Raw genomic sequence first — 24022 nt, 5'->3', positions numbered from 1 at the left:
GGAAACTTGGACACATCCTGCTCCTGCTTTCCCAACCTGCAGAAGGTGCTCATGCAGAGCTGGAACATATACACTTATTCATAAAGGTCAGTGATGAAGATGAATGTGTCTTCACCTTTTCCACCTCATGAACAACACTATATAAACAAACCCAGCCAAATCAGGAAGTCTTAAATCAAACAATGAGACGTTTCCTGCAGAACGCAGCTCTCTGCCAGTGGCTATATATTTTCCTCGCCCTCGCTTCCATCCTTCGAACCTAAAAATGTCGTACATCAGGCCCATTTGCAATCGTTTCGGTCAGATTATATCCTGGAATTCAAGATGACACTGTAATCAACTCCATGTTGCCTTAAAACAATGTTTATCTCCTGATCTTTTGATGAAAGAGCATGGCGTGAGCTTTCAAGTCACCGCCGTGTCTGCAGAGATGGCGGGGGCTTGGGGGGGGGGGGGCGCGGGGGTTTCACTGAGCCCGATGGAGAGATTTTATACCATTAAAAAACGACGTCTTTCAAAAACGACGACTCCACATATGATTTTTTTTCTCTTTGGGAAACAAGGCAGCACATCAGATTAAACCACAGGCGAGGGTTTAGCCTCCCACCCGTGCATGCATACTTCAAAGTATCAATCAAATTACAGATGCCAGGCAAGTATCCAAAGCCTCACCAGAACTACTACTGAGCGGCAATATTGCCAAGGCATAATGTGCATGTGTGTATGTGTGTTCTGTAGCAGCGAAGCATGAAAAGACTCAGTGGCACGCCAAGCACTGGTCTTTAACTACCTGAGCGGACCCACAGCGGAGCCCTGAGGAACGCCACAAGTTCCACGCACAAGCTGGAACAAGCTTCTAGTTGATCTTATGAATATTTCATGTCACAAAATTGATGGGAAATGCTACATTAGGTTCCAAACATACACAGGAACCATTTAATACAGAATCAGAAATATTGACCCACAATGTAGCCTCGAGAAACCTCTTATGTACAGATCCAAGCACAAGCATGTTCAAACTTCAGCTGGAAATTAGAGGTGGTGCCATGTGATGGACTGGCAACCTGTCTGGTTTGTTTCCTACCTTTCGCCCAGTGAATCGGACCAATCGAGACCCTACAGGGTAAAGAGGTGGTAAAACAGACAATGAATGAATGAATTACAGGTGGTGGCTCAGGTGAACTTCAGTCTCAAGTTCAAGTTTTGTCACATCTAAGGATCTTCAATAGTGACTCCCACTGTTGCATAAAAGGTGGAGGAATACAGAGGAGGTAGCGTGATCCTCCATATGTTCTGAGGCTTTCTGTAAGAATCCGCTGCAGGTCGGCGGTTTCAGACATCTCAGAGGAGGTATGTAAAGCCTGGGTGTCCAAGATCCAAGCACAAGTTGGAGCCAAGCGTGTTGGCACATTCAAAAAGAGTCAGATGCCCACAATTGAACCCTGAGGGGCACCAAGTCAAAGCTCTAAGTGCATGCACATACCAGAGATGATCTTTGAAAAGAAGCGTAAGAAAAGAAAAAAGGAGTAAACAGGTCGACAATCACTCATTACCCAGGTGTACAGAAGGAATGCGAGTTGTATGAAGGATGCGGATGTCTGCTAAATTAAAACGTGACTGGCGTAAAGAATTTCTTTAAAAGACTTTTGAGGGTGGTGGGGAGGCGTTTTAATTAGAAAGCAGGTAATCCTGTTAGCATGGTGCTGGCAGCTCAGAGTCCCGTACAAAAGAGCAGCGGGGAGAAGATATGCTCCATTTCTTAATACCATCACGATTCTATGGCAACAAGGGCAAGCTGATTTAGAGAGGCGCTCCCGGTGGACAGCCATCCATTGTAGCTTCTAAATCCACTTACTGAGATGATATATTACATTACTGGTATCACACAGGGACAAAAATGATGCAGGAGGGGACGAGCCCTGGACAGGAGCTGGGAAACTAAATGCAGTTTCAGTTGATGCTTCTGTTTTCAACGTCCATGCCATTGTGTTGATGCCAGCTGTAGGTCCAGTAGAAAATCCTTCCAAATGGGTTCTTTTAGAAGCTCTGCCAACATGCCTGGGCTTCAGCCCCTCACTGAGCCTACCTCCCTTTGGGCAAACACCTGGACACCCTGAACAAGGATATCACAGTGTTTAGAGTAGCTAGATACAGTATTGTAAACACTGCAGGATTCATATTCAGGAACGATCAAACAATGCCTGTCACCTCCTGGCACGGTTGGCATGATTCACTTGAGAAGGTACTTTACAAAGTTTTCTTCTAATATGACAAGCAACTTAACATATCAAACGCCTTTGGCTGGGACAACTGTTCCTCCTCTTATCTCAATCACGACACCTAAGACGTATCTCATTGTCTTTAAACGCTAGCTGCCTATGAAAATCTGAAACGAATCACATGACTCCTTTGATAAGGAGGTTCCTAAATGGAGTCTTGGATAGGTTCCCTCAGGCCTTTCATGTGCTACAAAAACAGTCTTACTGACTGACAGGACTCTTTTCAAACTGGACGTCCAACAAGCACGCACACATCTCCAACCATTGGTCTTTAACTTCAGGTCTCTGGGAGACAAGGGGATCAGTGTTGCGCCTTGTTTGGGTACTTTTAGAGAGCATTTACGCCTGTTTAGCTCCCCAATTTGGCTCAAATAAATCAGGCCTGTCAGGAGAGACCGTCAATCAAAATACAACCTCCTACACCTTTCAGCTACTAATTACAGGGAGCCCGGAGAATTTAACAGCCTTGTCAAGTGGAACGCTAAGACCTTTCTAAGGCCCCTGCACAAGAAAAATATTTGCGGGAAGAAGGATTTCTGAGGATTCCTCCCTCCCTGAAACTCTCCCCACGCCTCTCGACATCCTCCACATCTGCCAGAGTCTTTGCCAGAGCTTTGGGCCTTTGACAGCAAGGGGTTAAAAGCAAAGCTCAAAGCAAAGCCACCAGGGCCCTCCAATGACCCTGGCTACTGACCCTCGTGTCTGTGCATGTGTTTGTACTCTTAAATCAGAGCCATCAGGTTGTCAAACCAAGATCATCATCATCATCCCTTTATGAATAAAATATCCTTAAAGTGTAAGAGAGAAGAATGAGAAGGTGAAATCCTAGCCGTACACAAGCATGCCGAACATCACCGCGACTGTGCTACACAAGCCGCAGCTTGCTAATGAATGCTGATGGGGTCTCATCAAATCGCTGTTCACCCAAGGTCCACCAGCCATGGTGGCATACACATACAGTATATACACACACACACAAAATCAATGAAATTATTTTGTTAAAACATTATATACGCTTTCAATTAAACACAGATCAGAACGTCATTGCTGTCTGTTTTTATTCACATTCTTCCTACTGTCTCAACTTTTTGGGAATTAGGGCTGTACCACTGGTTCCAGTAAAGCAATAGGAATTCTTCTGGCCCCAATAAATATTTACAGCTAATAAATACCACGTATGAGCTGTGTGTGCTCAGCATTTCAATAGTCGAATAGTTTGTGCTACAATGAGCTGTAAAATGGAAATGTTCTTTATACTGAAAGGGGTCTTTAGCTTCATACAGCTAATCAAGGTCCACAGTAGCATCTGGATATTAAATCCAGATGTGTTGTAACTAAACTCTAGAGAAGATTAGAACTCCGGGGTGGGCACCGCCGCTTTAAGCTAACGACTGTAAAACATACAGACGTTATTGAACCTAGCTTCCTTAAACAGTCCTAAACAAGGACCACTCAGCTCTTACCCTGGAAGATCAAAGTGACTATAACGACTTAATTCAAACAAACACTGGTAATTGTTCAAGCAGTAACGATTTCCTATTCCTACTTTGTATATTTAAGCTTTACCGAAGACATCAATGTTTTTAAATGTTCTGTAGTTTAAAAGCACAAAGGTTGAGGATTACATCCAGAGGTAAGTATTCACAGTAACGCAGCATTTATTCCCGCCCACCTACAAGCCAAACGTTTCTTTTAATCATGTCAGAGATCATATCTGGCCCACAGGACTAGTTAATAGTCAACTAATCTAAACCCCTTTCAGGCTTGTGTTTCACAAAAGCAAAATAATAAAATTAGGGTCAGAAGTAGAGTTTCCTTACATTACATTATGACAGTCTAAACACTGCATGAAGCTGTGTGTGTGTGTGTGTGTGTGTGTGTGTGTGTGTGTGTAATAGAGAGAGAACGAATTTGAACTATTGAATTATTCATTCGGCGTGTGCATCAATCTCTCACCCCATCAATACACTCTGTTCTGCTGGTGTGTATACATTACATCAGGATGTGTATAGGGTGTTGCCGTTTCCCGCATGTCCTGGGCACGAAGAGCATGAATAGGAAACGAGCTCTATAATCTGCATTTTCCCATAAACGTCCTGTAACGGCTAAAGATGCAAACAAGCCATAAACATACCAACAAATAACCAAATTACGGAATAATTGCTAGAATATCGTGCTACTGTAAAATCCCTACTAAACGAGCAATCAGCAATGAGCAAACGCTGACATTACACACGTCACTTTACATTACAGCACAGCACCTGCTAGAGGGCACACGACCACCCCCTATAGTTCGGAAACAACTTCATTACAATCCCTATGCTAATAGAAGCTATTTAAGAGGGATTGGTGTTGTAAACAGCTCTTTCAAAGGACCATCACTTCATAATCACACAACTACACGCCAGCACACACAAACACACTCTGAGCTCACAAAAGGTGCCATTGAAGGAGATAATGTCAGAACTCATGGTTTAAATATTCTAATTACTGTTGTGCTCACAAACACTACCGCTTCCACTCTCAACATACACTACATAGCCAAAAGTGTTTGGACACCTGGCCAAGAGTTTGTTGGATGTCCCATTTCAAAAACAGATGTGAGCTAAACTTTGAAGTATGCCTGTGGGAATCTGTGTCTATTTTGCCCGTTTAAATTCATTCTTTATGAGATGAATCATGCAGCAAATGAACAAAAAATGAATTGTATAGTGTTTTAAAGCAGCAGGATATTTACCCCTACATAATACTGCTGATCCTAAAACCTATTGCTGGACTGTATGACCTAAAGTTGGGTTACAACATGATTAAACCATTGGGACTTAATAGCCAGCCTTCATCGGCTTCAGCTGTGATGTGTCATATAAACACCACACAGGGATTCAAGTGTGTGAAAACTAAGGGGCTGCCACAAAAGCTGGGAGAGGAAATCGATTCATCACACCAAATGACCAAGACCTTGAACATTCCTACAGACACGAATGGGGTATTGTCCAGAACTGAGAAGGGTCATCAATCCAATTAGGACAACAAAGAAAAACCCCTGTGTTACTGCAAAAGTCTTACAAACGTGTTAATATCAACCATAAGAAGTGTATTTAACAATCATGAACATGGACAACCATGGTCAGACTTATCACTGCAGACAATTGTATGTATGTGTGTAGGGCTGAAACGATTCCTCGAGTAACTCCAGTAAATCGATTACTAAAAATCATCTGAGGGCTGCGTCCCAAATATCTTAAACATAAACAGAACTTAACAGGACTTGATCCGGGTTCTTTTTGCGGACAGTTTAATGAACACTACGTATTTGGACACGTTCGCCGCTCCTGCGAACTGAACGTATCGGTTTAGGACGCAGCCGAGATTTGATAGCGCGGACTGCAAAATATAGAGAGAAAATAGCGAACAGGAGGAGACTGGACAGAGAAAACCACAGAAAGTTTGAGATCATTTTAAGCTGATAAAACTAAAACTCAGTATAACATCCACACCATCAGAGCGTCGTGTTTACTTTACTCATGTTTACTGACTTTACTTCCTTTCAACCACCACAGGCTTTTATGAAGATTTAGGCAAACACACACATACATACATACACACACACACACACACCAGATCTACCTCATCTAGAGACACAATCCTGACAGATTTTTATCCCCCTACAAACACCACAAAACCTCCCAACAAAATATTAAAGCTTTATGTTCTGCGTGAGCTGTAGCTGAAACTTTGAGTTTTGAAAGTTGCACAAATTACAGGCTTATGTTCATGTATTTTTGTTTATTATTATTTATGACTTGATGACCTGATGTTTCAGGTTGCCTGTTTACATTTTAAAAGTAAATTGATTTATTTCTGATTTATATATTTTTGCATTTAAAAAATGTTAAACTGTCCTGTATGCAAGGAATACAAATGTACAGTTTGGTGTAAGAAACATGTCTTATTTAATCTAATATGTATTTGTTTTTGCTCTTTGTTAAAGCAAAAGTATTTCTTATCCGATTACTCGATTAATCGCTGGAATAATCGATAGAATACTCGATTACAAAAATAATCGATAGTTGCAGCCCTATATGTGTGTGTGTGTGTGTGTGTGTGTGTGTGTGTATGCTGACCTGGCGGTAAGTCCCCTCCATGAGTGTATCCAGGTTCTGTAAAGGCGCGGGAGTCTTGTCTTTAAAGCGGGTGAGCAGTCGGCGCTGGATTGCTCTGAACTGGACGGCTCGCTCTGAAAGCAGGTCCTGATACTTCTGTGCGTTCACCCGCAGCTGCAGAAAATCGTTTCCTTCATGTTAGTAGTTTTTATTGTTTTCTAATTTTATACAATCTAACAGAAGATCTTAGTATATTATGTAGGTAAAATGCTTCATAATTGTGTTTAATAATGCAGAGTGTGTGAAACTGTAGCCCCTTGTTGGCCAGCATATGTTGTCGTGAATGCAGTGAGGAATAGGCTATGTCTAAATTGAAGAAGAGGAAGAAAAGAGAAAATGCTAATAATAATAATAAGGAGGAAGAGGAGGTCAGGTGGTCTATTATGCTAGCCCACCACCGCTGGGATCCAGGTTCAATAACGGTGAAGTGTTATCAGCCAGGGGGGCACCTACACAGACATGATTGGCTATGTCTAATGGAAGGGCTCTCTGTTCAAGGTATTCCTGCCTTGCACTTAGGGTTTTCTGGTGGAACTGGACCCGCTGTGACCCTGACCAGGATAACTAGTTGATAAGAACAATGAATAAAATGAACAATAATCTGGAGTATAAAGTAATTTATCTTTGTAGCATGTAACATGGCCTCCAAACCTCTTATTAGTCATTATGATTATGATTATATTGGCTACAGCTGGTGACGTCTCTGCGCCCACATAAATGGGGCTAGTTTAACTGCACCAGCTACAAAGGGCATGAAAAAACCTAAACAGAGCCACATGCTACTGTGGCATTATGCCCAGGAGGCTACATGTAAATTAAAAACCATAAAACCATTAAAAACAGGCCTGTCATTAATTATAAGCTGCAAATGCAAAGCTTGCTTGACTGTGGTCAGTTTCATTCATGTTTTAGCAGCCCTGCCTTTGAATCCTATGTTTTATTGATCGATTTTAAGATTATTCAAGCACACATTGCATAAACACACACCAGAACGGTGTGAAAAGTCTTCCCAGGCGAGTGGAGGCTGTTATAGCCACAAACATGGGGAGTTATTGAGGAATTATCTGTCCTACATACTGTAAATGACTTGTTTGTAAGGTTAAGGTAACTCATGTTGATTATTGTCGTATGTTGCACATTTTATTAGGAGGTTATAACTGTTCATTTATTCATGTTACCTCGAAGTGTTGATCCACAATCTCGAAGTACTCAGTCAGGGGGATCGGACCCGAGAAACTGTTCCGGAAGTCTTTGACCCCGTGCTTGGCAAAGTGCTGCTCGAAACGTTGCACTAGTTCCTTGGCAACTAGCCAGATATCCTCAAAGCTCTCGGTCTGGATCCTGTATCGTTCTGCAGGTAACACACACACACACACACACACACACACACACACACACACAAAGCGTGATCACTCTTTACCCGGCACCTGTAATTAGCTCCTGCCAATGTAAAGCAGATCACAGAACTCATTCTGATGAATGTGACTGTGTGTATCATTTACGGGATGTTTTGGAGGCCAGGACGGTGACCCGGGAGCCAGAGATAAACTGAAAGGCCAGGGCGTTGCCCTCCTTGTCTTCAGTCTTTCCTGCAAATTCTTTCAAGTTGAAAGAAGAAAAGATAGAAAGAGACAACAAGAAGAAAACAAACAAAAAAGAATTAGACAATAAGAATCGAGTTTTTCTTTAATCCAGTTAGTCTATCAGACTCTCTCTCTCTCACACACACAGTTCTCAGACCGTCCTGCTGTGTGGCAGGAGGGATGTCAGACAGAGATAGACGCTCTTATCTTCCCGCAGGACGCCAGCCAAGGTGAAGTGAGCACAATGCCGGTGCCCCTTATCTAAACCCCTGCTTTCAGCCCCTGCTTTTATCTTATAGAAATACTGTAAGTCCACATGACCCACTGTCTGCTGCATCGAGTGAGCTACAGTGCCCCCTTCGGTGCCCACGCAGCACAGCCAGATAACCAGCTGATAAAGAAGGAGACTACAGCTACAGAGCTACAGGTCCCTGTCACCAAGCTATCATGAGTGATGAGTGATTTAAAATAATAGATAACAGTCTGGACACTTCCAGTGCTTAAAACCTGTGCGTGCTATATGAAATAGGGAGTAAGACATGACCGAAATAGGGACTTAACAGAGGAAAATATCCTCGAATATCATAAGTCGCCAACGTTGACCGCTGGCCTTTACTGATGTGCTTAATAACAAAAGTTAGTGATGTAACTGTGATGTACCTGGAAAGACTTCGTTGAGGTTGACTGGAGGTTTGTTGGTGTCCACAGTGATCTTGTACTTGGCAGTTTTGGAAGGTGTGGTGGGGTAGCAGACCAGGCAGAGCGGCAGCACGAACTTGCACTGAGCTACACGTGGTACTCCTGGCAGAATGAACACACCACATTTTAGAAAGAGACCAAATACTGTATGACACTGAGAAGTAAACGTAAGGTGAGAGTACGCTGACGAGATCTGCAGGCTTAAATGGGTGGAAGCACCGAAAAGTCCGGAGATCAAAGAGTTTATCCCTAAACCTTCTCTTGCACGTGAAGCTAACCCTCAGGTCCAACATGGTTTTTAATGCTTCTTTTAAACCCCTCAAACAGAAGACATTTTTATACACGTCGCTGTTATGTAACCAGTTGGGCTCTGTAAGGACTGACCGACCATTGAAGACACTGTGACACCATTACATCCAGTGAGTGTTTAATTTTATTAGCTCCTCTCAGGCTCATGATGTTTCAGATATCAGGATGAAAGCATAAACGTGCCATGCTTCTACTGTGTGCTGATCAGTACGTCGATTTCGGCATGCATGCATTCAGTAGGTGGAAGGCGTATTTGTACAGAGGAATTGTGTGTGTGTGTGTGTGTGTGTGTGTGTGTGTGAATGAGAAATAGCAAATGAAGGTAAAAAGGGGTGTTTTTGTTCATCTGTGTATAAGAGACAACAGCCATGTTTAAGAACAACAGAAACTGCTCAAGGTCTCTGGGTAACGGCTGCACTTACCTGCAGGGTTCAGTTCTGTCATAGGCAGCAGAGGGAGAAAAGCAAAAACAACCGAGTTACGTTACATTAAGGTATGGAGCTTATTTTCTCAGCCCACTCAATACAAAAAGACATACAGTCACACAAAGCTTTAAATGTAGGTGGATATTATTTCTACCGTTAACAAAACACAGTAGTACAGCAATATAATAAAGGAAAAAGCAACATAGAAACAGGTGATCAGTCTTCACCAGACTTTTGGCTCCACTGTGTGTTTTGTATCGTTTTGCAGAACGTGATGTTTCGCTCATTTAAAAGCCCAAATCGTCCACTGTTAGTAAATAAGCTCATAAATCTTGCTTTCTGCAGTACAGACACAACGGGGAGCAAATTGAAATGAAATACACAACAGATTTAGGTCTAAATACTTCCATTATATAGACATTTTGAAACATTTCCCCTTTGTATAGTCTTTAAAACAAATGGACATTTGATTAAGTCTGACAAAACTCAAGGGGAAAAAGTTCTCGAATGCACCTCAATGAAAAAACAAACTCCCTTAAAACAGGACCTTTCCCTTTTAAAAACACCTTTATGTTCTTAAGTTTCGTCTGCTCTGGGCAATTAGAACTGTGACGCTCTGCTTTTAAAGCCAGCGTCACACCTTCTGAAAAAAATAAAAACACCTGAGACGGACCTGGAACGGTCACCATCTGGACCATGACGTGCCTTAAAAACCCCTTCCACGACCAGTTGTGGCTCAGCTGGGCAGAGCCGTCTCAGAATACACACCTCCCGCCCGCTGTAACGGAAACTCTAACGACCCTGGGCAAGCCCTCGTGCCTCGCTGTGAGGGAGAAACTGCCATTACGTACGAGGCTAGGCATTTTAAGTAGTGGCCACATCAGTCACTTAAACCGTGCTTCCGAAAACAGCACTCCTCTCGACAGCATTACCTACTGCGCTGGCGAGTAAAAGTTTAAATCTGTCAGCACTGTCTAACACTACGTCTTAACCTGCAACCAATCACTCATTCATCAGCAGTGGACTGGAATAGCTCGCAGCTAAATGGGTCTCATGCTGAACCGGGACCTGGTATTTCCCTGGACTCCGAATTTTGTGAAATTTACCAATATGCTGGTGGTATTTATTTATGGCTTTTATTTAGGTCCACTGTCCACACTAGGACCATTAAATTATATGTACATCCAAAAGATTGACAGATAGATGCTTAATTATTAACTTCAGATGTTCTAGAAATAATTTTATGTTTGTAACAAATTGGCAGAAGTTTGGTGAAGGCCCTTTCCTGTTCCAGCATGACTGTGTCCATGGTTGATGGGCTTGGTGTGGAGGAACTCCAGTGATCTTGGCACATAGAGATAATCCGCTAGCACACCAGGGCCAAGGTTCTGAGCTCCCGGGTTCAAATCTCGGCTCTGCTACCAGTCGGCTGGGCACAATTGGCTAATGCCTGCAGCACAAAATTGGCTTCCAGTCTGCTGGTTGGAAAAAGACCAAACTAATAAGGGATGGGTTTATCAATGCTGTGTAAGGACCCTGGTTGCCCAGGGTGCCTGTACAGAAAGTGGGGGAGCGCAGAGATCGGGTCGTGGCTCTCCAAAGTATGGGCAAATAAGAAGAGATTGGTGGATTGCGCACACATTGGAATGAGTGTGTGCCAGGTGAATGTATACCCTCCTTGGATGCCATCAGGGTCCCCAGCAGAGGATTGGCTACTCTAATTGGGAAAAAGTCCTGGCTTTTCATGAAACATCAGTGCATGGCCTCACAAGTGCTTTTTGACTAAATTGGCACAAATTCCCACAGACATGCTCTTCTCAGAAGAGTACAGCCTATAAAGTTAACTCCATATTAATGCCTATGATTTTAGAATGGGACATCCAACAAGTTTATAATGTCCATAAACTTCTGACCATACAGTGCCTCCTAAAACTTCTGATGCATGAGCTTTATATCTCAAGGAGCGAATCCTCCCAGCCCCCCATACACAAACATTCAGACAGCGAAGGTCTGTGTGAGGTTTGAGCAGCTCCTCTGTAAGGGCTCGAATATGATGGCCTTTCCTTACTGTGTATTTCATGCTTTGTTAGAGGTGATGAAACCCAACATCTGGCTCTTGGCTCGGTGTGCTGCCAGCTGCTGAGAGCGGTGGGTTAGCGCGTAGCTTAGCCTGGATCTGGGAGATGCTGTACCGTGTTTACGCAACACACAGAACTCATTTGCTTGTGTAGTCTGATAGAAAAATAGATTGTGATCCTGGGATTCTGATAATTTCTGCAACTGTTTTATGTCTGTGACTAAATGTTTGCACCACATCTGTCAAAAACACTCAAATTTTTGTATGGGTCAGAAATGTTTTATTGGGTTAATTGGAGCGTTTTGCCTCAATCATCCTTTTTTAAAAACATCAACAAATCCTTTTTTCCTGAATCAATTTTGTTTGATTCCAGTTAGAGCTCAGTTAGAGCTTTCTTTTCAACCTAGGTGAAAAGACCACTGTTCCATGTACTTTTTTCTCATTAATATGTAAATATAAAGTCACAGAAAAAGAACTTGGAAATGTTAAGACTGCAGTGACATGCATACACAAGGAAATCTTCAGGATATCGGGGCAACAGCAGCTAAATCTCAAAAGTTCAGCTCATGCTTGAACAGCTTGTGAAGCCAAACACAGCAGCTGTTTTACTCTATGAGACAGACATTCAGAAAGATGACCCACTTGGGTAAATCCAAGCAGAGTGTTTTTTAAAGTGGATTTGACAGATGCAAATCCCTTATGATGTTTGTGCTTCTTTTTGGCCCCGTGGGTGCCAAAGGCCATGCTAGCATGGTAGCAGCAGGTGCTAATGTGACACGAGCGGCGGCCCTGGAGACTTCGCTGTGTATGAGGTGCAGAGACAGTGAATGAGTAATGGGACATCTGCTAGTGGGTGGGAGCAACTGTAAACAGTGATAAAGAGCAACAGCCTCATGGTACAGAGGCCGAGCTTTCTTATCCGAGTCAGACCGCCACATATGCCATGCCTTCAAAGTGATTGACTGGCACAAAGTCCCACCCCCTCTTTGGGATACTGACAGATACAGATAAAAACTGTCTTCGCTAAGCTTGACAGACACCAAGAGAATGAACTTTGTCACTGGGACTGACAGGAACAAAAACCTCCTTTAAGTTGACTGATAAGCAATGACGAAGCAAATGATGTGCCTCCTTCACTAAGACTGGTGGGCACAGCAGCCATGCCTCCTGCCTATCTTTGGCCATTCCTATTTTTTGGGTTCCTGTCTACTATGATTGATTGGGGACACCAAACCATGGCACATTTACTTCCAGGAACTGTAACCACAGCCATACAGCCCCTACAGTCCCAGCATTGGAAATTAAGGCATCAATCCGCATAATAAAACTAGTCAAGGTAATAATGACCCACGGGTAGTGCCAGATTCTTCAGGAGAAAAATGACATTTGTACATGAAGACGATAGTAAACTAGAAAGAGAGAGAGTGTGTGAGAGAGAGAAAGAGCGCTCAAGGCTGATTTCCATGTCTGATGTCTGTGTTGGTAGTAAATGGTCCTTCTCCTGCTTCATGTTCATTGTAAGTGGGGTTTCCCCTCTGTAACCAGTCAGTAGTAAATGGTCCATGTGGCAGGGTGTGTAAAGAAAAGAAAAACTGGCTTCTTCTTGTGATCTAATATGTCAAACCGAGCCGAAGAGAGAGAGAGAGAGAGAGAGACGGCCTTTCCACTCTCTATTTTTAGAGGACTAACCATAAAAACCGTCCAGATTTTAAGCTCGTTTAGGAAGCTTTCCATGAGCCTCTGCCAACCTATACACAGTCCAAGGGAAACAACGGTAAAAACAGCCGCCTTTTCACTTTTTCTAGGAGAACTTTTCAAAATGAGTAAAATCATAATAAAAAAAAGCGCCGTGACATTTCTGCTAAAACAAAGAGGCTTGCTGAAAGATGAGGGTAAAAGCTTCCAGAGCTTAAACGCTGCCTGGATCCAGAAGTGTCCTCACAAGCTCAATACACATGAATGCATTAAGTGTTCGGAAAATAGAATTAATAGTAAGAGAACTATGCCTACTAGTAGACATTCTAAAGTCGTTTAGATGCTTGGAAATTAATCCCAGCAAGATTAAAATTACATAAATTCTTACCATCAACCTGGACAACACTCAGATTACATCTAACCCGTGTCAACAGATTCTATGGAGTCCTAATACTTTCTATACATTTATAATGAAAAGGAATCGTACCTAGAGAAATGGGCGTAGAGAAAGAAAAGCACCTGCATGTCAGAGCGTACCTGTGGGAGAACTGTAGGACACGGCAACATCTCCGGTCAGATCGGCTGGTGTGTAGTGGCCATTCAGGAAAGCGGAGAACGCCACCACTACCTGAGATCCACGATCTGTAAGCACAAGCATTTACAAACACAGATTTAAAGATGCACAGGGTACAAATCTGGCTCAGCAATGGATGATATACTCACAGTATCATAAAATTAAATCTGCCTTGGTTTCATTTGTGAGCAGAACAGATTGTGTTGGAATGAAATGCTTATATATCTATGACATACTTTAGTGAAGACATCCATGTTCCCACTTTGCTGCCTAGACATGTAGAGGTCGTAAATGTAAATCAAAGGTCCAAGGTTTGAGTTCCGTGAGAAACTGTAACATTTATTGCCCTCAGATGCGAGTAAATAAGAAAACATACGTAGAAGTTATGATTCCCTGAGATGGACTAGCGTCCTGCTGCATCCCAAATCAGGACACAATGATTAATAAAGATGAATGAATGAATGACCATCATATTTCTCTTTCTCTACATGATTATTTATTCAGAACATTTCATACATGCCAACCTGTCACACTCTGTCAACCCTTTAACAAGGGCAAGCTTTTAACCTTGTAATTCCAATAGCTTGGATAAACATATGACCCTGCAAACCAACTCCCCCCTCCCCTAAATCCCAACACCACTTGCACCTCGGTCCCACACCACTCACATCAGCAAGAAAAGGAAAACGCAACAACATTAAAAACAAGGGAAAATAACTCACTTGGTCCCAGCCTGCCCTCAGGGGCTTGAGTAAACCATAGGACATTTTGGGTGACCCCTTTTGACCCTGGCTGACCTAACCGTCCCTCCCTTGAGAGGGTCATGGCTGAGCCCAAACACACTTCACACACCGGACAAAAGAAGCACTTAAGGGAGGCATTCACTAGTCAACTTATTCATCTGGGAGGATTTGACATTTTGGAACTGCGTTTGGGAACGTGTGAGGTCGTTTTGGGAGCCGCGTCTTGGCTGACAGGGAAATGACAAACTTTGACCCACAGGGCGTGTAAAAACAGTGGCTGGCTTGCCCCCCTGAACACTTGGGATCAGATTAGACTGGCGTTTAGAGACGTCAGACAGGGTCGTGGGTACAGGAATTCACAGTTACACATTTAAAGTCAAAAGTTTGCGTACACCTGTTAGGAACGTGTACGCCGTGGTTAGTCTGGGGATTTTAATGATTTTAGCAACTGTTCTTTTTCTGTGGCTTAAAGATTAAATCACATACATCTCTGTGAAAAAGAAATGGTGTCGAAAGTTTAAATCTGTCATAAACCTTTGTAACATGACCTCCTAATTAGGGCTGAGTACAGCTGGTGATTTCTCTGTGCCCAGTTAAATAGAGCTGGGTTAATTACACCCAACAAAAAGTTCATGGAACGTTGGTCTTGTAGGGTTGGAAAGAAAAGCCAGTCGGAAAAAACGCAGAGAGAAAATTTGTCTTGATGGCCAGACGTAATGCAAGACCTACCAAAAAAAATCTGAAGCTAATGAAACACAGGTGGCACTGTCCACAGGACCGACATGGGCTCAGAGGTTGCTGGGTAAAAAAAGTCCCTGTACCTGCAGGTGATCAGCTACAAATTTCAGTCAAGCTTAAACGTGAAGATTTATGCTGGGCAGCGTCTTAATGCATTATTTATTTTTATTTTACGGACTGGCCACCATTGCTTTGTCAGTCATCTGATTACAAATCTTAGAATTTGGGAGCATAATTAAACTAAAATTAATAAATAATTATTACAAACAGTTCTTATTTTAAAGCCGGGCTAATTAACAGAAGCTATTTTATGATATTTAATGAAGTTAATAATGGAATTAAACTTGTGGTGCAATTGTTGGACTTAAAATCCCAGAAATACAACCAATATGTTAAATAATTCAGGTGACAGAAGGTAAACAAACCTCTGCTGATATATTGTGAATAATCTTATTATAGATTTTGGCTTAAAGGTGGGTGGAAACAAACTCTATATTAATTTTATAAGGCAATCAAACGTCATCTTGGTGGGACTCAATTTGCACACTACTGTACTACATATTACACCTACTTGATGCACTAAGAATTATGTAGTTATACACTACATAGCACACAGGATGTTTTATATCTAAATATATATTTAAAAAATAGGCTCAGCTCAGAAACAACATTCCAATTCATCCAAAAACTATTTAGTGAGATTGAGGTCAGGGCTCTTTGCAGGACACTAGAATTCCTCCACACAAAACTAGTCAAACCATGTCCTTATGGACCTCGTTTTTGGAAGCATGTAATAGATTTGATACTCCTGGGTTTAGTTGAAACACCTCACTCCGTGTTTTATTGCAACTGCATTCATTGTACTGTTGCATGACCTGAAATATTTTAATGGTTACACCCATATTAGACCAGAAGCCAGCATGGAAAGTGAAAACGTATGTACGAGCAAGAAACCGAGAATGAAATCAAAGCACTACGAGACACGTGAGCTGGAATAACAATACAGAGTGCTGTGACTCTGCTAATAATGAACCCGCCAAACCAGGGAGGGTTGGCATCACTTTTCTAAACAAGCCTTCAGTGATGAACGTACACACGCAAACACAGACAGCATGGAGTGAATGAAATGGTGAGAAACTGAGCATGAGAGAGAAAGACAGAAAGATAATACCAGGATTAGAGAGAGAGAGTCGAGTTTCCCTGGAGAGGAACGCACTGACGCTGTGAAGAGTCACTGCCAGTAAGAGTCAGGGTCAAATGATATCAAAATGACCTGCATTAGCCAAATTTTTAGCTCACTTTGGAACCGCTGACCCACTACTGAACGCTGACCCTGATCCACTTCTTAACCTGATGTGCTCAGCAGCTGGTCTGACTGAAATTGGCCACTGTGAGCACCGAGTGCAGCGGGAACTCCGACAATGATCTAATCTAAGGTGTGTTTTTATTGCTCTAAATTACTATAATTCCATTATTTATTATTATCTTTTTATTCATACATTACATACATTCATACATCAATAGTGACCATTTCATCCTAGGAAACATCCTGGACCGAATGCCAATCCATGGCTATTCAACACAGTCAATTGCTGAAGTGAGTGAGTATTTGGCACCACTGAAAAGCAAGTAAGCTCCAGTTTTTTGAGTCCTCTCCTTTCTGTTAAAGTACATTGCTAATTCTTGACTATTTAAAAGTTAATATTTGGCCATTCATTGCTATTTGGTCTGTTTTTTGTATCTGAGTGTATACAGTCTGTGTATATATAGCACAGAAGCACAAACAGACTAAACTTGCCTTCAGATTTGAGATAAAAATCAAGAGCCGTTACATGGAACATGTACAGATTAGCACTTGAAGGCCTTACTCTTTCTTTCCAAATGTGTAAACGCTGCAGTTAAGCAGTTCTTAGACTTCATCCAGGCTTTTCTATCAGCCGAAATCAGAGCCTGATCCAGAAAAACAGGAATAATCAGGAATACTAGCAGCAGCCAAATCAAGACAGATGCCTGTGAACTCCTCGTCTCTCAGCAGTCCTACCATTCCTGAGTGTGTGCGTTTAAACATTAGCGTCCGCTGCCAAGTTCTAATGGCTCAGCAGGTCGTGCCGGTCTGGATGATGACAGTTTGGGAGCTGGAGAAACCTAAGACGAAGGTGTTGGGAGTGAAAGGTCCGTGTGTGCAGCGCTGGCATCTCTTTACCTAATAATTGATTTATTTTGGATTGTGTTCACTGAATGCTTTATTCCATAATGACTGAGAGCTTGGTGCTGAATGTACAGTTCAGTAGAGAAGTAAGTCAATATTTTAATGCAAAGAAATGTAGGCAATGAACCTTAAATGGTAGCTATTAGAAATAATTCATAAATGTTGACAAATTTTTGTCTGTACAGGAAATTCTGCAGAGAAAATCCTGAAATACTGAAGTGTTACAGCTGAACATTAACGGAAATAAGAATCAATCTTAATTGGTGTTTTTACACCCATGTTCCACAACCTTGTCTATTAGGACCAGAGCTTCTGTGTTGTTGGCAATATGAAAGCAGTTTTTTTAAGTACCAGACTACCTGAAAATAGTCTGAAACTCACTCTAATTGAGCCTGAATGTGGAATGTGTCGTGTGTTCCATTTGCTTCCAGGCGCCAGGTATTAAATAACAGGACTGGTCAAATTTTCAGCATTCAGGGTTTACATTATAAGTGCATAAATGGTTACCATGGTATTACAGTATTTTGGGTCTTTTTATGAGCTCTTTGCTTTTCCATCATTATTTTTGACAAACCTCAACTCGACGTTTCCACCATTTGATTAAAAAAAAGTCCTATTAAAGAATGAAAGTCTTATCTAACCACAGATGTAAGTTTGACTGAAACTGGGTCTGTGGTCCAAAACCAGAGCTATTCCGACAGCAAAAATTAAAGAGATGTCATACAAGAAGATTAGTCTAATCTGCACTGGTAGGTTTGACAGAGAAGCTGTGATAAACTGGGGCTGTTTTCCTCACATGACTTGTTAGGATACAGGCCATTCTCGACTCTATGGAGATTTTAAATATGCAACAACTGATGCACTCAGTTCTTATATGACTTTCATACATTATTTAAAGCAAAGGTAAAGTAACACAGGGATAAAAGAGCTTGCTGCTGAGTGTATACATACAGTTTTTAATGATTTTTAAATAATTGTTGCCTTTTTCCTAATGACTCACTTTGTAAGCTGACTTGAGATCAGTTTTCCAGTGCAGCTCACCCTGTCGGACTCAGAACTTCCTTTACTCAAGTGCACTGAATCAGCAAAGCCTTCTTCTAACATTTAACTGCCCCTAGATCCTTTCCTGAAAGGTCAAAATGCCTTTGACTAACTTAAAAAAAAAAAAAATTCGCCCTAATGGTTCCACGCGGCGTGTTTGATTCTACTGTTCCCCACCGTAAATGAAATGTGAGTCTCAAACGTCCCACTTTCTGCAAGCGCTGGCCTGCTGCTGCTTTGTCTTCCCCTGTCAAGTGCAAGTGGTCTAGGGCTTTGTGTCTCACCCGTACACACACTTTGTGGTTTAAGAAGAGAGCGGCTGAGGTAAAAGCCCTTGCCGGAGGCCAACAGATGAGAAACATTTGTCTCTCTTATCTCAGCCAGCTATTACTCAAGCAGAGAGGAGATGATTTGGTGGACTCCTTTAAGAGGAGCTCAAAGGACAGGCTGGGCCAAAATTGTTAACGTGTAAATAAAAGGCAGCAGGGACTAATTAGCTTGATCTCATAAGACAGTGTTGTCATTGTTATGGGGACAATGTTGTGATTCAATGTTAGCAGCGAAGGTCTCTGGGGCTGTCGGGAGTCAGTGCTGATGATCTGAATGATGGGTGAGGTGACCCAAACAAAACAACACTTTAAACCATGATAAACTACATGTTTTTATCTAAAAAAGGGGATTTAGCTAACTAGTAGATAATAAAATACTTTAGTTCAGAAACACATTACGGACAACAGTACACAGTACAGTACTGGTAGAGAAGGTGGCGGAGAGCAACAGTCAGCCAAGTCCTAAAGACCTGGATTCCATCCACACCCCTTGGGTTTTGCATTTTCAGTGTGCTCCATTTTTAACCCATCTCACAAAAACATGCAGAAACTAGACTGGCTGAACCTGCCCTGGATTGGCACCCTGATTGGTCAAATCTAGTGACCACCAAAAACAGATCTTTTGACTTTCCAGTCACTCTGTATCACTAGCTGTAGTCACTAATCACTACTGTGAAATAAAGAAGCTTTGCCATAAAGCTAAATGAGTACAAGTGTATGTAAACTTTAGACCTCTTAGTTTAGTAACTTGACAGCAATGATAAAAGAGCTTTTCGGTAATGGACTCAGATTTTTTAACCCTACTTATGACATCATGACAACTTCCTGTCAGTCGATGAAGAATCTTTTGTTAACATCAGTCAAGGTGATAAAGGCTGAGGAAACAGCAGCCTTTAACCTGCATCAGTGATCAAAGGGGTCAGTCAGACTTCCTGTCGCTCTGTGTGTGTGTGTGTGGTGTATATAGTGTATAAATGGGTTTGTTTGTAGTGTGTGTATATGTGTGTATAGCATGTTTTTCTGATTGTGTGTTTCTGTGAGTGGTTTTTGTGGTACTGTGTATGAGTGTGTGTATATAATGTGTGTTTTTGTGGTACTGTGTATAGTGTGTGTTCATATAGGGTGTTTTTGTGGTACGGTGTGTCTGGTTTTGATGTACAATCCTGAATGAAGTTCTCACATGTTCACACACACACACACACAGAGTACATAACCTGCTAATCTTTCTTTCTACTGACTAGCCTTTGATCTGTTGGATCTATTACAGTGCTGATAATGAGCATTTACGAGACACTCGTGGAAAACAAATGAGAGACACAAGGGTATTTGGGGGGTGTTTGATGAAAAGGGATGACCTCTCATGGTACGTCAGTGTTCTGCAAATGAAATAGAAAAATAAAAGCGGGACGTACCAAGAGAGTCTAACACAAACTGGTCCTGAGAGACAGCCAGGGGCGGCTGCACACACACACTGATCTTCGGGTTCTGAACGGGCACGCGGCTGCTCACCTTGATCTGAAACATAAAAATAAAAATAAAGCATGGGGGCGAGTTTTATCACATGTGCTTTAGTGATGGGACTTGTGTTTATAGATCGAGTACTTGGGCAGTGGGAGCTTAGTGCCATGGGGACAAGTGCAAACCCCAATAAGTAGGCTGTTCACCCACTACTACTGGGATGCAGGGTTTGAACCCCCAGTGGTGCTATCGGCCAGTTGGGCATCTACATACTAACATGATTGGCTATGTCTGGGGGGGATGCCAAAGGTGTGTACTGCATTGCGCCCAGTGATAAAAGGGAAGCCGGATCCATCACAACCCTGACCAGAATAAAGCGATGGTAAAACATGAACATGATAATAATAATGGTGAAATATCAGACATGTGTTTATACCTTTACTGTAACTGATGGGACAGTCACGCCGTTCATCTCTGGAATAAGAGCTTGCTGTGGAGAGAAAGAAGATCTGAAAGTGATCGTCACATTTAAACATTGTTTAACCCAAGATCAAGCATTGATCTTTGTCCATGTGATCAACAACACAATTCAGTCACGGTAAAGTCGCAATTATTCTGCTTTTAATATTTTCAGGGATTCTTTTTCTTGCACGGCATCCTCTAAACTCAAAGTTTGCTCAAACGTGGACAGTGTCAGATTCCCCTAAGGATAAGGTGACACTTTTTTGACCTCGTGTGTTTCAGGTTTTTAAATCTGCTTTGAAAAGACTGGATTCTGTGTGTGTATGTGCTTAGTGTAGAAATTGTGGGTACCGAAACTTCATCCAGGCTGGGAGATGCGATGGCTGTCACAATCAGATCATCCTCAGTTTCAGTTTTGGGGATGATGTCTAGGAGGGACAGAGATATAACAAGGCAAAATGCTGAAGTAGGCACAATTGTAGGCACAATGACATTTTGTTTGGTGTACGTAGGAAATGTAGCTTTAAAGTGTCTAAACTGTAAAGTCATACATAATTCAGACAGACCTCATGTTTAAAATGATATGTATGTGAGTGTTCACATACTTTTGGCCATATAGCGTAGGTCAATAAAAGCACTGCGACTCATGGCCGACTCACTTTTGTCTTTAATGTGTTGCATGTTGAAGAAAAAAAACAACACCCAAGACAAACTTCAAAGCGTTCTGTTTGTTAATAGCCCACACATTGAAGACATATCCAACCGCAGTGACAGATAAAAAGTTGAGGAAAACCGTGACGATGTACAGACTCAGTAAGAACAGCCAAGCTATTAAAACGTCCTGACAGAAAACACCAAAAATGACTCAGAGAGGAAAAAAAAAATCCATCCAAAAATCTGCAGCGTATCATCTGCCTCTTTGGAATGTGCTAGGGTTTAACAAGCATGCTGTTTAAGTAAAATTGTAGCGAGGACTCATGAGTCGCACAGCAGAAAACCTTTTGCATGACCATCAGAAGATCACACCTCAGTGCTGCCACGGCCATCCATTGCTTGGAGTTTGAGAGACCGTAGCCAGGCCTACTTTCTAAGACAGAAGGATTTTAAGGGTTTCTCAGCTCTGGCAACAAAGTACTGCTAATTGAAACCACTTTTTTTTTTTTATATAAACTTAGCACGTCCAATTTCGTCCCATCTATCATCCTCTCATTAGTGCGGATTCCTGCTCCTGATTGGGGCTGACGAGGCCGTTCCACGCCTCCTCCGAAACGTGCACAGCCAATCGACCGTCTTATCACCCACACTTGACGAGTGTAGCGTGGCAGAGTACCGTGCACGGAGGATCACACACCCCGCCACACCCCCTCCCGTCTCCATACAGGCGCCACCAACCAGCCAGCAGAGGGCGCGACCGCCCCGTTCCTGAGAGAGCATCCCCTACGGTCTCAAGTCCCGCCCCCCACCCGGACAACCGGCCAATCGTTGTCCATAGCCGCCCAGCATCGACCGTGAAGGCAGAGCTGGATTCGAAACGACGCTCCTTCGAAATCCAGCTCTGGTTGCAGCGCGTGTCTTTTACCGCTGCGCCACCTGAGCGGCGAAACCACATTTTTAATCAGTTTTTAATGAGTACACAATGAATTTGTGTGTTTAAACCACAGCAGTCGCTATCAGTGTAATAAATCAATTAAATAGGAAATTTCATGCTTCCAATTTAGCAGCAACTGTGTCCCTGTGTATGAAGCAAGCTCTATAAAGAAAGACATGACGTTTAAAGAGACTCCAGTGGCCTGGACGGCACAGAGCCCTGACCTCAGTCCCAGATTTGGACTGAATTGGAATGTTAATTAATGCTTTCTTGATCAATGTCATTTAAATTCCCACAGATATACTTTAAGGTCTTGTGAGAAGCCTTCTCAGAAGAGTGGCTGTTGTCATAGCTGAAGAGATCATGAAGAAGTCACTCCGTTTTAATACCATTTGTTTTTGAAATGGTATGTCCAACAAGCTCATGGTCAGGTGTCCAAATACTTCTGGTCATATAACATAAATGTATTGGAACTATTTAAACATTTCAGTTAATCTACTTTGAGTTAAACAAATCCAGAGTGACCCAACCCTCTCCAGCATCACAGTGTTTTCTTCCTTATCAGATGTTATGCTCTGAAAGGTACCAGGCACCACCGCCCGGCCCGAACCGTCTAGATATGAAGCTCGCAGATATACGTTGCAGATTCTCCCTGACGGCTTCATAACATAGCAAACGTCCATTTCACCACACGTGCTCGTAAAACAGAAGAGTGAATTTCTCTCACCCTCCCTTCTTCTACAGGACACAAAGGCTCTGTTCTACAGCACAAAAAGCTTCCAGTCTCGTGCACCGTCTGTGGGTTAAGTCGGGTCAGGATCAGGCCTCAAATCCGCCATCAGCATGGGCTTTGTTATTAGAGAAAACACTGATGGTTAATGTTTAAGTTCAAATCACAGAGCTCTCGTGATTGCTGCTAGTACCAGGATGCACAGAAATGCTCTTAATCCCAGGATAGAATGACCCAACGTTCAACTCTACTAGCAACAACAAGGTCAAAATTCCTCATCAGACACTTCGGCCGGTGGGCCACACCTGTCTTGAGGTTGTTTTCAGAGTGTCTAGCTTGTCCTCTCTTATACACACCAGGTTATTTTGCTTGTCAGAGCTTTTCCTGAATCATCTGGCTAAACGCCAATGCTGGTTTCTCTAGAAGAACAGCGGCTCAGTAATTTGTGTGGCTTGTAAGATATTCCATTCCGAAACCCTGAACATCAATATGTTGCCCCCACCACTCCCCACTACTTGGGTTCTGAAGTATATCTGTGCGAATTTGTGCTAATTCAGTCCAAATATATATTTGTGAGATCAGACACTATTGTTGGACAAGAAAGCCTCGCAAATGATGTTCCAATTCGCCCCGAAATTCAGAGGAGCAGAATGATGCATTTTTTATATTGAGCGCAACCAACTTTAAACGATCAGGTTCCTACCCTGGTTCCGGGTGGCTTCCCGAATGACCTTGTGGAGAGCTTTCATCTCGGCATCCACCTCGTCGTAGTTGACCTCCCGAGCGTCCACCTTTGGCGCGGTAAAGAAAGAAGGGTCGGTGCCCATATAAGAGCACTGCAGGTGACCCTCAGAACTCAGGGTCACCACCAAACCCTTGAGTTCCCTGAAACATAAATGGATAAAGAACATATTAAGCAA

The 24022-nt window shown here is 42.5% G+C and overlaps 1 protein-coding gene across 2 annotated transcripts in view; it reads right to left on the bottom strand.

Moving 5' to 3' along the window:
* bbs9 (Bardet-Biedl syndrome 9) overlaps window positions 1-24022 on the bottom strand; it is a 106021-nt gene that overhangs the window by 65591 nt on the left and 16408 nt on the right. For both annotated transcript variants that reach the window (XM_062987587.1, XM_062987589.1), the window contains exons 10-18: window positions 23806-23987; window positions 21136-21212; window positions 20759-20812; window positions 20277-20379; window positions 13768-13872; window positions 8686-8826; window positions 7945-8040; window positions 7621-7793; window positions 6404-6556 (exon numbers count right to left, since the gene is read on the bottom strand). In XM_062987587.1, the coding sequence (XP_062843657.1) occupies window positions 6404-6556; window positions 7621-7793; window positions 7945-8040; window positions 8686-8826; window positions 13768-13872; window positions 20277-20379; window positions 20759-20812; window positions 21136-21212; window positions 23806-23987 (1084 nt within the window). The remainder of the gene's footprint in view (window positions 1-6403; window positions 6557-7620; window positions 7794-7944; window positions 8041-8685; window positions 8827-13767; window positions 13873-20276; window positions 20380-20758; window positions 20813-21135; window positions 21213-23805; window positions 23988-24022) is intronic.

The sequence above is a fragment of the Trichomycterus rosablanca genome, chromosome 25, assembly GCF_030014385.1.
Source record: "Trichomycterus rosablanca isolate fTriRos1 chromosome 25, fTriRos1.hap1, whole genome shotgun sequence".
Lineage (NCBI taxonomy): Eukaryota > Metazoa > Chordata > Actinopteri > Siluriformes > Trichomycteridae > Trichomycterus > Trichomycterus rosablanca.
The sequence above is the reverse complement of the archived record's forward strand: the minus strand, read 5'-3'. Positions and strand labels throughout refer to the sequence as shown.